Raw genomic sequence first — 14,212 nt, 5'->3', positions numbered from 1 at the left:
TCTTCGGTCCGGAGTTCCTCTCTGTGGGTTGGAGATGCGTTTTCGCTCCACTGGGGCAGTAAAGCAAATGAAGAGGCTGCAAACAGTGCAGAACTAATCTCTCTGGATATGCATCAGCCACGATATTTCAGTACGATGTAGCTTTACAATGAACTCGAGACTCCCGACGCTGAATTGACGCATCCGCGATTTCGCCACGAGATTCTACTCGTCGGCGTGGACCTCAGGTAATCCGCTGGTCAGTGGACTGGGAAACGGCTGCGGTGCCACCTGCTTTCTCTGCAGTTCTCTCCCGTTAGAAACGTTCTCAGGCGGTCCTTCTTGAGCCTCGTGTGTCAGGCCGAGCGCTGTTATTTCGTCTTCGGTCCCATTCACCCGTCTATGTGATTGGATTCCGTCTTCGGGCCCGTGCAGTTCCAGGTTCCGCTGTGGTTCCAGCTGTTCTCTCTGCAGATCGCTGCCGCTAGAAGCGCCCCGCTACGTTCCATGTTAGGTTCGGTGCACCTGATGCTGCATCTGGGGTTCGTTTCAGACGTCCACACACTCTCTCCTTCTCTTTGTGCCTTTCTGCTGCTGCTCCCATTGCGTTTTCAGCAGTTGCAGTGGCAGATCCCATGTTCTGCTGAGTAGGAACCCCGTGTCACGATTTATCAGGTTATTAGTCACCTGTACCTCTGTAGCCATTCTTATAATACTGTCCCAGTATCTAGGGCCTGTGCCAGATCCCTCGTTTAATCACAGTTCGTAGACTAAGTTCTAGACAGGGCTCACAATGCAATGGCTGACTTTGTTGCCTGTCTTAGTGGTGTGCCTCTGACGTTCTGTCATATGATGTCCACTGTCCTAGTTGTTTGGCCAATGTACAGCATGCCACATTGGCAAGATGTATAATAGCTTCCCGGTTTTTGTAGACCCAGGCTGCTTGACATTTACCAGTAGCTGTCTTGTTTCGGTAGGTGGACTGAACATATACTTAAAATCGTGCTTCCTCATAATGTTGCTGGTTTTGGCAGAAAGGGATCCGGCATAGGCCAGTTATGCCACAGTCTTTGCCTCAACGTTCTCTACTTTTGGATCGTGTGGAAGGATGACTAGTTGAAAGTTCTTCCGATTCTGTTTGGTAGTGCATCCATTCTTGCAGAACAGTGATCATAAAGGCTCAGTGCCTGGATATCTGGATCTGACGAGGTGTGTGCTCTGTGGACCAATGACTTCAGAACTCTGCACTGGGTGGTGACAATTGCTGACTGGCGGGTATAAATCCATGTATGTATGTTTGAGGAACACACTGGGGTCAAACGAGCCGTCTGCTCTCCTTTTGATAACTACATCAGCAACGGTATCTGGCCATTCTTTTGGTAACCACATCCGGCAACAACAACTGGCCATCCTTTTACAGTGCCAGGCTGGACTTCATTCTTGAGTGGAGTGAGTTCAGATGTTCCAGAAACCCATAGAGCATATCACTACTAGCTGTTGTTGGTAAATATCTGTATGAACCCAAATTTATGTAATTTTATCGTCATGATCATTATGGTGAGAGAACTTCTTGACATATCAAAGCTCTGTGACGCATCTGGAATCCTTTCCCAAAACATTTGCTTTCGTGACCCATAAGTTGCCCTCATGGCTTCACTCCTCCAAGTAGGCTTGCTTCCTACGTAGTTTGCAAGTTACACACGGATATCCAGTGGCATTCCTAAAAGAAACGATATTGCTGGGAAAAGGCTGTCTCATAGCTCAGCAGTTGTTTGAACAATGGGTGTTTCTCTGTGGACCTAGCAAGTACGGCTTTGAAACTTCCTGGGAGATTAAAACAGTGTTCGGGATCAGGAACTGAAACTCAGCACGCTGCATTTCACACACATTAGCTCTTATCTTATAATTGTACATTCATTCTGGGCTCTCGGAATTTTAATAGCAATAATCTATGCCGAGAACAATTTTATTATGTTGTTCCGTACTGTAGTTCTTTAAATATTTGACTGGCGCAGTGACTGCTAAATTTACAAAGAATTACATTGGTCTGTTATGAACTTTACTAGTTTTATCCGTCTATTCAGCTCTGCAAAGTTCTTTTGCTCAAGAATCGAAGCAGCCTTCCTGCTGTTACGGAGTGCAGGCATGCACAAACTGGTAAACACTCAAATAATCCTATGGTTATTCATGTTGCGATGTGTGCTCTAAAAATAACCGATTTTTAATCTATGTAAGAAATGTATTTATGAATTTTAATTGCTGAATTTTTGTACAGCCGGTAGTAAGAAAGCTTTTCAATTTCCAGTTAGTCTCAGTAGCACTGGTGTTGTTTTGAGATGTATCCTTGGTACTCTAGTGAAGCGCTCTTATAATGTGTTTTTTTTTTTTTTTTTTTTTTTTTGTTCGGCAGGGTCCATACACTATAGACATATTAGAGCTTGGCGCCTGCGATGATGGGGAATACCCAGGCATTTTGGTCAACATTTCACAGACTGTAGACGAGGAAACCAAGGAAACCACGTACAAAGGAAGCCTCACTTTGTACTACGACATTTTTGCGGACGACTTTGAGGTGAGGGTTCAGTGGCAGCTCGCCTCGTTCATGCGCTCTCCGCGTTGTATTCCTCAACTCTGGAACAAACCAGGTATGTGAGAGGTGACGCCCACGCTCCTTGCCAGCGATTCCTGGTTTGTGACGTTCCGGGCCTCCGCATATTGAGGAATCGAGCTCGGGAGTACACTTCTGTTTTGATACAAACTCTGAGTCAGTTAATCCGTGCACCTCTAATACCTGCCGAATCATGTAATATATGGTAATACTGTTTACACCTATGTCAACTGCGAGACAGTACCCAACATATGATACAGTCCTGTTTCATAGCTACACTAACTACAAAGGCATGGGCATTACCTCCTCTTTTTAGCCCTCGGGCGCTCGCATTGGTTGACTGAGTCAACCAGTGTTCGTTTTTCGCTTTGAAGCCAAAATACGCATTGTTGCAGTATTGGCGGCTCCGCCTATCTTCAAGTTTGACCTCTGTCAATTGAATTGTTGCTGTGATTGTAGCGCTCACACATTGACAGCAACTGCAGCTTATTTTAGTCCTGGCTGTGTTTGGTGCGCAGAGTCAACCACGCGACCTGTGATGTAAGTATTTTTTTATGGTAACTGTGAATACTGTATTTATTTAAGATTAAAATCTTTCACTAGCAACTATATTTTATTTTTATTTATACTTTTAGGGGCTTTTTCAAAAAGGGGTTACCAGAGGAGGAGATTGAAAGGCTTCTGAAAGAAGACTTGGACGACAGCAAGTGTTCTGAATTTGACTGGTCTGACAAGGAAGAAGAACAAATAGTAGTTAGTGATCACAACAGTGAATCAGAAGCAGAAGTAGTTCCTTTAGAGGGAGGAGGACATACATATATCGAAGACGAAATACAACTTAATGAAGATGAAGAAAATTGTGACGATAATTTTGATTTTATGTGTGGGTATTTTGTTGGTAAAAATGGCTAAACTAAGTCGTCCAAGGAAAGTGTAAGAGCCAAAACGGCGAAAACGCCCTCAAAAAATGTAAATAAATTCTACCGGGTCTGAAGAGGTCTGCTAAGGGCATTATACAATAAGTGACAGCATTGAGTAAAATTGTTAGTGCAGATATGATTAATTAACTTCTGGAATACATCAATCAGCAACGCAGTATCACAGGAGAGAGAGAGAGATGAAGGAAACTTCTAGGGAAGAGATATATGCTCTCCTTGCAATCTTTATACTGACTGGCTTGAAGGGTGGGAATAAAACAAATGTTGAAGAACTTTGGAGTAAAGATGGCACTGGTATGAATATCAATAGTTTGTATATCATACAGACGGTTCTTATTCTCCTCAGGAGCGTGAGATTTGACGACAAATTGACAAGAACACAAAGACGCGAGAGAGACAAATTTTCAGCAATCAGATCATATTTAGATAAATTTGTCACCAATTGTAAGGAAAGATATAATTTGCAAGAGTTTGTAACCATTGACGAGATGCTCACACGTTTTAGAGGGCGATATTAATATGTTCAGTACATACCGAAAAAACCAGCAAAGTACAGCCCGAAATTCTTTGCTATTTGCGATGCCAAAAACATTCCATACAGAATGTGTTGAGCTGTACCGTGGAACGCAACCAAATGGCCCTAACAGAGTGCCAAATAAACCCTACGATATCACGCATCGCCTGGCAGAACCTGTGCTGGGATGAAATCGGAATATTACTTTTTATATTTGGCCCTAACAGAGTGCCAAATAAACCCTACGATATCACGCATCGCCTGGCAGAACCGGTGCTGGGATGAAATCGGAATATTACTTTTTATATTTGGTATACCAGTTATCCACTGTCAGCCTCACTTTTGCAGAGAAACGTCACATGGATTGGAACTCTGAAGAAAGATAAAACGGAAATTCCCCCGGAATTCCTACCTCTGAAATCCAGGAAGATTAGGTCTTCACTGTTTGGATACCAGAAAGATATCACACTGATGTCATATGTGCCCAAAAGAAACAAATGTGATGTTCTGCTTAACACCATGCACAGTGAAGGCGCATTCGATGAGAATACCAATAAACCGCACATTATCATGGACTATAACAGACAAAAGGAGGGGTTGACACTGTCGACCAACGTACAGTAGACATTCAGTTGCGCTAGTAACAAGGCGGTGGACACTGGCTGAATGGTTCGCTGTACTAAACATCGCTGGTATCATAGCCCAAATACTGTTTCACTGCAATGCAGAAAACCCAACAACACCAACGGGGCTGTTTGTGAAACAGTTATCCCAACAACTTATTAAAGATAATTTAGTTACAAGATCCAACATTTCGATGCTTCCAAATGATCTCAAAATATTTTCGCTGCCTTATAAATTGCAAGAACCTCAAGAACCAGAAGAACCTCCAAACAAAAAGAAGAGTCGCTGCGATGTGTTTGGCAGAGAAAACAATGTTGTCACCACACTTCGTTGTAGTTAGTGTAAGATGTCTGTATGCAAGAAGCATGCGGCAGTTGTGTGTGAGAGGTGTGCGCGTAACACTACGGATGAGGTAGAGGAACAGGATGAGTAAACTCTGTTTTTACGTAGAAACAATATAGTCATGTTCAATAAAGAGAGTATAATCCAATAAAAGCTGTATGAGTAACATATACTGAGAAAGAATGAAGGTCAAATGTTATTTAACTAGATCCTGTACGTTAGGAGTGCATTGTTAAATGAAAAACTAGATTCCTTAATTAGATTTTAATTGTATCTTTAGAAACAATAAAGGTGAAATATTAAAATTTGTATTTCTGTTAATTAAAAAACCAAAATAAACTTATTAGTTTTCAGTAGGAAGCATACAATGGTATAACTTTTCACATCTTTAGTGAAAATAATGGATGGTTGACAGAGTCAACCACGCGACCACTGGTATTACAAAAATCGATGCGACCACACGACGGTTAAAATGGACATGTGGCATTTACTGCTGATAGTATTGCAGAGCTAACAGAGACAGCTCATTGGCATTTCATGTTTCCAAAACCGAAGATTTATTTAAGAGTAATTAATTTTTGAAACATAGGATTTGCCTGTTTCGCTCATGAAATGGGTTACTGTCATATGCGGACTTTATCGATTCCATACACAATTACGGAAATTCTTTTCGTCGGACAGTGAGAAAACAACTAGTTTCAGTATAGCAATATGAGCACCCAGGAGCACAGATGAAATGTAGCTTTCGTTCTGTCCATGTCATGCACGTATGCCGAGTGCTGGCTATATCGAAAAAAGAAATGTCTTTCACAATACAAGAAAAACAAAATACGTTAAAATTTCGCAGAGAATGTAGAAGCTACTTGATGAGAGTAACTGAGCTGTACTCAGTAAAGATTTATTTGAGACTAAGTGATTGGGTTACTCTCTTTGAAACTGTAAAGGTTGCACTGGTAAAAGGCAGGGTGTGTACAGACACCAGACGGCAATTCTAAGCGTCGAGGGGCGTGAAAGGGAAGGAGAATTGGGTGAGGTGGTATTGTAGATTATCCTCACTATTATTGAATCTGTACATTGAGAAAGCGGTAAACGAAACCAAAGAAAAATGTAGAGAGGTATTTAAGATTCAGGGGGAACAAGGAAAAACTTTGAGATTGCCAATGACATTGCAATTCTGTGACAGACAGGAAAGGACTTTTAAGAGCAGTTGGACGGAGTGGCCAGTGTGTTGAAAGGAGGATACAAGATAAACATCAACAAAAGCAAAAAAGAAAGATAATGGAATGTAGATAAATTTAATCAAATTACAGTGAAGGAATTAGATTAGGAAACAAGACACTGAAAATAGTAGATGAGTTGTGCTCTTTAGGGTAACGAACGAAATAGATGTGATATAAAATGTAGATTGGTGATGACAAGAAAAAAGTTTCTGAATAAGAGAAATTTTGGACGGCTAATGTCAATTTAAGAGTTAGGAGGTGTTTTTCTGGAGGTGTTTGTGCTGATTATAGCCTTGTATGAATGTCAAACATGGACGATGAACGGTTCAGATAAGGAGAGTGTACAAACGTTGGGAACGTGGTGTTACAGAAGAATGCTGAATACAGGATGGTTAGACCGTGTAACAAATGAGGAGGTACTGAACAGAGTAGGGGAGAAAAGGATTTTGTGAAACAACTTTGCTAAAATATGCGATAAGTTGATAGAACACACTCTGAGTCATGAAGGAATCACCAGTTTAGTGCTGAACGCAAGTGAAGTGAGTAAAATTGTAGAGGGAGATGAACAGATGAATAGAGAAAGCAGTTGGAAAAGAATGCGGGTTGCAGTAGCTACTTGGAGATGAAATCGCATGGAGAGTGGCATGTAACATGTCTTTAGGTAGAAGACCACAACAACGACAAAAATGTGATTGGTCGTTACTTCAGTGAAGGTTCCTTAATGATTTATTACAGGAGAGGATAGTCTAAGCTCCACTGACAGAGTAATGTGATGTTGCAAGATGGATGGAGGAGGTCTAGGAATGTAAACCAGTTCCTTGGCCCTCATGGAATCATAAATACAGCAGTAACAAAAGGATATTTATTCAGCAGAATTCATACAACTGTTTTGCACAACGTCCCTGTGGCGTGCGATGACCCTATTGTGTGTATTGAAGCGGGGACCTACAAACGACGAGAGACTTGGTCCCGCCGTAGCTCTCAGAGGTCCACAATCCCACAGCAGACCACAGCAGCCCACCCGGCTCACGGCCGCCCCACACCGAACCCAGAGTTGTTGCGGTTCGGCCACCAGTGGACCCACCCCGGGATCATCTCATAATAGACGAATATAACCCTAAATGCTGGCGTGGTAGAGTAATTATGGTGTACACGTACGTGAAGACAGGGTTTGCACAACGATCACCGAAATAGCGTAACTGAGGCGGAGTAAGGAGAACCAGCTCGTATTCGCCGAAGCAGAATGAAAACTGCCTTAAAGGCTGGCCAGTACACCGGACCTCGACACAGATGCACTGGGTGGGGTCGTGTAGGGGACCTGCACGCCTTGCCGCTCGGGAAGCGGTGAGTTGGACTGCGCGGCTAGCCGGGTGGGCTATGATGACCTTAAGTGGTGATGAAGCACACAGGAGCTTGAAGCAGCGAGGGGACGGCAGGCCAGCAGGTGGCCACGACAGATCACCAGTGTCAGCGCACAACTACTCGCTGGCACCACGTGCACAGTGGCAGCAGTCTCATTTTTATTCTCTCTATTATTTAACGAGTGCTTTATTAGTGTGAATGCGCATTATTATTGATTTTTATTTATGGTTTGGTTTAGTGATTCCTTTCCACTGTTCCCTCCTTTTATTTGAGTCCTTTTAATTATGTTTGCAGTGGTTATGAAGCCTGTATTGCATACTGTTCTCCTTATGTTAAAGAATACGGTAATACCAAATGCGTTCCGAAGCTGTAGATCTCGTTCAGTCTCCTTGCTGCAGTCGTTAAAGATAACTTATCGCTCTACGGGAATCGATAGGTACGGCCAAGTGCTATGCTGTGTCATGTGTATGGAATGTGGCGTCCAACTATATTTCATGTTATTATTTAGGTCTTCGGAGAAATATTCTCGACGTATCCCAATACTGTGTAAGACTGCAGGTTCGCACCATCAAACCACACAACACTTCTGAACGACATGCGTCTTTATAAGCACTGAATATTTACTTAGAAATGGTTTAGGGTTATGAATCTACACACCTGATACCCCTCTCGTCCTTTTATGTGTATTTATTTTCTTCAATACCATAAAATATAGATTACTGCCCTAATGGCGGCTTCCAACAATCTCCTCTTAATCCGACATAGAACATCTCTCTTCCAACAACATGGAATAATTATCTCTTATCCGAAGCTTAATACAGTCTGTGTTTCTTTGTTATCGTGCTCGCAGGGAGATGCTTATATTCCACAGAGTATCTATCTCTCACGCAGGTATATTACATTTCTCGTCATATTAATAGTTCGTCGCACTACTGTTGGTGGTTGATGCTTTACGTAACGCTACAACAGTACGTTTTTGAGCGTGATTTTCTGTATAAAAGAATACTGGATCAATACATTCACAACGTGACTCTACCTTTCCGTAGCATACTGGATCAATACACCCACAACGTGGCTCTACCTTTCCGTAGCATATTACTGACCGGAATATACTGGCGGCCGAGAACAACTTTGGCCGCGTACTGCATCACGAAACGCTCCAGAATCACCTGTTCGGGCGGGGATTTTGTGTGTAAGACAATACTCGACCAAAACATTGACAACATGACATTACCTTCCCGTAGCATATTTCTAAGCAGAATGTACTTGCAGCTGACAAAGTTTGCCACTTATTAACTGTCTATCATTCATAATCACTCGCTACTGGTCATAAGGTTAAATTTTTGACATTAGCAGTTTGAGGAACTGTTAACGGCTAATGTGGCCATGGACTTTAAATCAACTAAGCCTTCTCATTAGGTCGAGGGTTCCTAAGGAAATTCCGGAACAAGGTTCATTTAACCTTATGTTTCCACCCAGTAATTTACAGAATTGGATTAAAGTACTATTGAATGTAATGCCGACATAGATTCTTCAAGATTCTCTTCTGAAGCATGAATTAATTTTTTCCTGGTTTCTGCGAGAAGTTTTGCCTTCAGAATGCGTAAGATATCTGTATGTGTGATGGGCTCGTCCCAATATTTGGCTTTATTTAGATACTTCTCGAAGTATCTGCGTAGGCTGCCTGTCTTTCTACAGAACGGTTCAGGATTAAATACTTCCTTACGTAAACGTTCCTGTACGCCTAGCGACCATTACTTCGCCAAAAATGCCTTTTCAATCTCTTCGTAGGTCTCACATGTCTCCACCATATCTGTGGTCCACAATTGACCATTACCCTGAATGTATCCTGACACACAACTTATTTTCTGTCCTTCCGTCCATGCCCTGGTAATATACCTAGAAATCTACGTATAAACACTACAGGGTTTAGTGTCTTCCTGTCGGGTGAGAACGGTTGAAATTGTCCGCGCTTAAGCAATTTCTCTTCCATCAGTACCACAGCGTAAACATTGTTGTTCGGCGGCGCTGCTTCCATTCTGTTATAACTTAATTTCATAGGATGCGAAGCATGTCCATTCCCTTAACAAGATTCTGGTGTTGAATTCTGCGTACGTTCAACCTCAGGCAGTTCATTCCAGCACTCATTTACTGCATTCGTTCGAGATTTTTGAAAATATTTTCCACAGAATGGACTATTTCGTCTATTGCTTAAAGTTCGTTCGTAATTGATCTGTAACATCTTTTAAGTCTTCTTTAATACTCTCAGTAATTGTTAAACTTTCGATCGGCAATTTGCTTACCACTTCTTGAATACTAGCATCCACACATAGCGTCACTTGATTCTCTTTCGCAGATGCCCATTCGTCTAGCTTACTGGAAAATTCCTGTTGTTGTTCGAGGAAATTTTCGCGTGTGACTTTATCACAATTAGAAACTATATTTGTTATTGTTTCTGTCAACTTGACTTACGAAATTCCCCAGTTCCTCCTGTTTCGACTTTATAGTATGCATTTCCTGTGTCACCTTTTTGGGCCTCGCGTAACTCTGTTATCTCCTTTAAGATCTGTTGTTGTTGCGTCACTAACGATTGAATAACCACTTACATACCTGTCTGCTTCTGACGTAAATCAGACTGCTTTTGTGCCATGTCTGTTTGCTTTTGTAACATGGATTCCACTAGAGTTGACATGTCAGTTTGCTTCTGTGACATATCCTCCTGCTTCTGGGATACAGCCAGCACCACTCCAGACAAAAGTTTTAGTTGCTCTAAAATTTGAACGATGGGGTTGGTCTCTTGCTGAGACGAAGCTACTATTTCATCTACAGCAGAATTATCACTTATTTCATGAACGTATGGAAATTTTTCATGACCCATCTTTACTTGGGTTGTAGTTTTTACCATAACAAATCAAAAAACACACACAATACCCGACAGGTTTCACTCTTAAATACACTATAACATGAAGCTACACCTCACAAGAATGAAAATATATTTCTCTATATCTACTTCTGCAATACTGAAAAAAATGATAAAAATTAATTACCTCTTCTTATTCTGAGAACTGTAATTTCTTTATAAATATAGACCAGATTGAGTAAAGGTTGTGAAATTTTTGTGTGTCTGCCTCATTCAGCTCTCAGCGGTGTGGAGTTCTGCGGAGGGGATCGTGACTGCTCTGCTCACCGTACCAAACTCCATCAAAGCTCAGCGTACATGGAACACACACAACGAAACAATTAGCACATACACACAATATACAACAACAGTTGTTAATTGTTGGCCGTCGTGACACGGTCGCAAATTTAAAGTTCTTATTTTTATTTTCTCTTTTATTTAATGAGCGTTTTATTACTGTGCTTGAGTATTATTATTATTTGATTTTTGTTTATGGTTTGCTCTAGCGATTCCTTTTCACTGCTTGCTGCCTTTATTTGAGTCCTTTTAATTATGTTTGCGGTGGTTAAGAAGTCTATATTGCTCACTGTTCTCCATAAGTTAAAGAATACAGTAATGCTATATGCGTTTCGCAGCAACAGATCACGTTGAGCCTCCTTGCTGGAACTTCTCCACCTGAAATCGCTAAAGATAATTTATCGCTCTACGGAAATCGGTCGGTACAGCCAAGTGCTATGCTGTGTAATGTGTATGGAATGTGGCATCCACTTTAAGCTCATGAAATTATTTAGGTCTTCGGAGAAATATTCTCGACGAATCCCAAAACCGTGTATAACTGCAGGTTCGCACCACCAAACGACACAACACTTCCGAACGACTTGCGTCCTTCTAATCACTGAATGTTTCCTTAGAAATGATTAAGGGTTATGGACTCTACACATCTGATACTCTTTTTGTCCTTTTATATGTATTTATTTTCTTCAATACCATAAAATATAATTACTACCTTAATGGCGGCTTCCAACAATCTGAACTTAACCCGACATAGAACATCTCTCTTCCAATGTCCATCATGGATTAATTGTGCCTTCGGCGTAGCTTAATACAGTCTGTATGTCTTTGTTATGGTGTCTGTAGAGAAATGCTTATATTCCACAGCGTACTTACTTTTCGCGCAGGTATTTTACATTTATCGTCATATTAATAGTCCGTCGCACTTTTTTATGAGATTTTGCATCACAGAACGCTATGGTGGGTAAGATTGTAGAGGGAGATGAATAGATTGCGCAGTTGGAAGAGAATGCTGGTTGTAGTAGTTATTTGGAGATGAAATAGTATAGAGAGTGGCATGTATCATGTCTTCAGATAGAAGACCATAACGACGACATGAATGTGATTGATCGTTACTTCAGTGACCGAGTAATGTGATGTTGCAAGCTGGATAGCGGAGATCTAGGAATGAAGAACCAGTTCCTTGGCTATCATGAAATCATAAATGGAGTGGTAACAAAAGCATGTTTATTCAGCAGCATTCATAAAACTGTTTAGCACCACGTCCCTGTGGCGTGTGATGACCCTACTGTGTGTATTTTATATATTGAACCGGGGACCTAGAAACGACTCTTGCCGTAGCCCTCTGTAGTCCACAACCCCACAGGAGACCACATCAGTTCACCCACCACACCGCCGCACCACACCGAGGTCAGAGCTATTGGGCGGTTCGGCCTCCAGTGGACCCACACCAGGAACGTCTCATACCAGACGAGTATAACCCCAAATGTTGGCGTGGTAATTATGGTGTTTGCATACGCGGAGACAGTATTTGCGCATCAATCGCCGACATAGTGTAACTGAGGCGGAATAAGGAGAACCAGCCTTCCATTCGCCGAGGCAGAAGGAAAACCCCCTTAAAAATCCACAGGCTGCCTGGCACACCAGACCTCGACAGAAATCCACTGGGTGGATTCGTTTGGGGGACTGGCATTCCTTGCTGCTCGGTAAGCAGTGAGTTAGACTGCACGGCTTGCCCAGTGGCCTATGATGACCTTATGTGTTGGTGAAGCACGCAGGAGCTTGAGGCAGCAGGGGGACGACAGGCCAGCAAGTGGCCACGACAGAGCAGCAGTGTCAGCCCACAACTACATCAGTCTCACTGGCACCAGGTGCACAGTGGCAGCAATCTCAGTTGTGCACCAGCCTGTTTCGTATAAATGCAAAGATTATCCTGTAGCTATGAGTCAAGTACTGGAGGCACCGAAGTACAGACCGCTAATATACAGCTGACTCCCATGCAGGTGACAACCTGCAGTAGAAAGTAGGTGGAAAGCACCAGTGCAGGACCCAGCAGCATGCGAACTAGGAGCAGAGCAACGGCTAGCAGAGGGGTGGCTAGTTGTATATCAGATTGGCTGACTCACATTGGGCAATGGAGGCCTTCATGGAATTGGCAAATGTCAATGACAGATACTGCAGAGTCTCGAAGGGCTACATTTTTACCAGCTTCCCTCGGTGTTATTACGAAAAGTCACTCCTTTCAGTCATGTGTAGGGCACAGGCAGCAAGCCCTAGGGCCCAGTGTGTGGTAACCATGCTCTCCACAGCACAGAGTGAAAGTTTCTGCCATGCTGACTAAGCACCTTTCTGGCTCCGCCAGCGGGATTTAAAAGGCAGCGGACTGCAAGTTGAGGAACGAGCTTGGTTAGCTGATGGCTGTAAGACTCCTCATCTATTTAGATCATTTGGTCCACAGATCCACCAGCTTCTGTCATATCTCTGATGACTTGAGTATTTCATGGTACATCTACAATTGTTTTCAATTTTTATAAGATTTTCGTTCCAACTCCTCTGGAACGAATCCAGTCCAGGTCTCAATGAGCAACGACTCGATACCCCATGGCCAGCCACAGCGTGTCAAACTGCGTGTGGTCTGGAAGAGCATACTTCTTGTGATACAGACATCGTCGTTCCTCGGGTTTGCTCGGTTGATCTCGGAAGTACCCAGTACAAAACGACATTTCAATTACTATTGCGATGTGGCATTTTACGGTTGGCATAACTCTCTTCAGTTCAGCAGATTCATAGGGTCAGCACTGTTTACTCTTAGCTGTATATTCGTCGTATGAAGGTCATTCACAGGTCGTCGGATCGTTTGCACAAAAAGAAGCAGTCTAAAGATCTATCCTCATAAGCCTTAAAAATTGAATGAGAATTACAGTAGAGAGAGATGAGAATAATCAGCATGTATTATGCTGTCGCATAAAGGACGATTACTAAAATTTTTCTATGGAACATTACAACAACAAGCAGAAAGTATCTAAAGATTTAGTTGACAATGGTAGAACAAGGAATTACAAAGATCGACAGACAGTTCCATGTTTGTGCACATCAAGAAGCACTCCGTGCTAAATTTGTAGGCGTGGATCACTTGGTAGCAGTCGTGTTATGAATATTAAATTTTTTGAAATCGCTCTCAGTGTTTCATTTTCGGTTGCAACAGTTTTCGATGGAGCTGCACAAAGAATATGGAGAACTTATATATTACTATAGAGTACGTTGCCCAGGTCAAGGGGCATGACTGGAATATTTTGCGATTTAAAACCCGTTTTTATTGAATATATGAAGGAAAAATGAGTGTTAGGAACGAAAATTAGAACATCCCGAAAGGATTGCCGACCTTGCATTTTAAGTGCACGTGACTGCACAGTGTCCACAATAAGAAACTATAAT

The 14,212-nt window shown here is 42.2% G+C and overlaps 1 protein-coding gene across 1 annotated transcript in view; it reads left to right on the top strand.

Moving 5' to 3' along the window:
• The window catches only part of LOC126238921 (uncharacterized), a 143,444-nt gene that overhangs the window by 25,668 nt on the left and 103,564 nt on the right, over positions 1–14,212 (top strand). Inside the window, exon 2 of the mRNA XM_049947821.1 lies at positions 2,390–2,551. Coding sequence (XP_049803778.1) covers positions 2,390–2,551 — 162 coding nt within the window. The remainder of the gene's footprint in view (positions 1–2,389; positions 2,552–14,212) is intronic.

Source organism: Schistocerca nitens, chromosome 1 (assembly GCF_023898315.1).
Source record: "Schistocerca nitens isolate TAMUIC-IGC-003100 chromosome 1, iqSchNite1.1, whole genome shotgun sequence".
Lineage (NCBI taxonomy): Eukaryota > Metazoa > Arthropoda > Insecta > Orthoptera > Acrididae > Schistocerca > Schistocerca nitens.
This window is presented reverse-complemented; position numbering and strand designations above follow the sequence as displayed.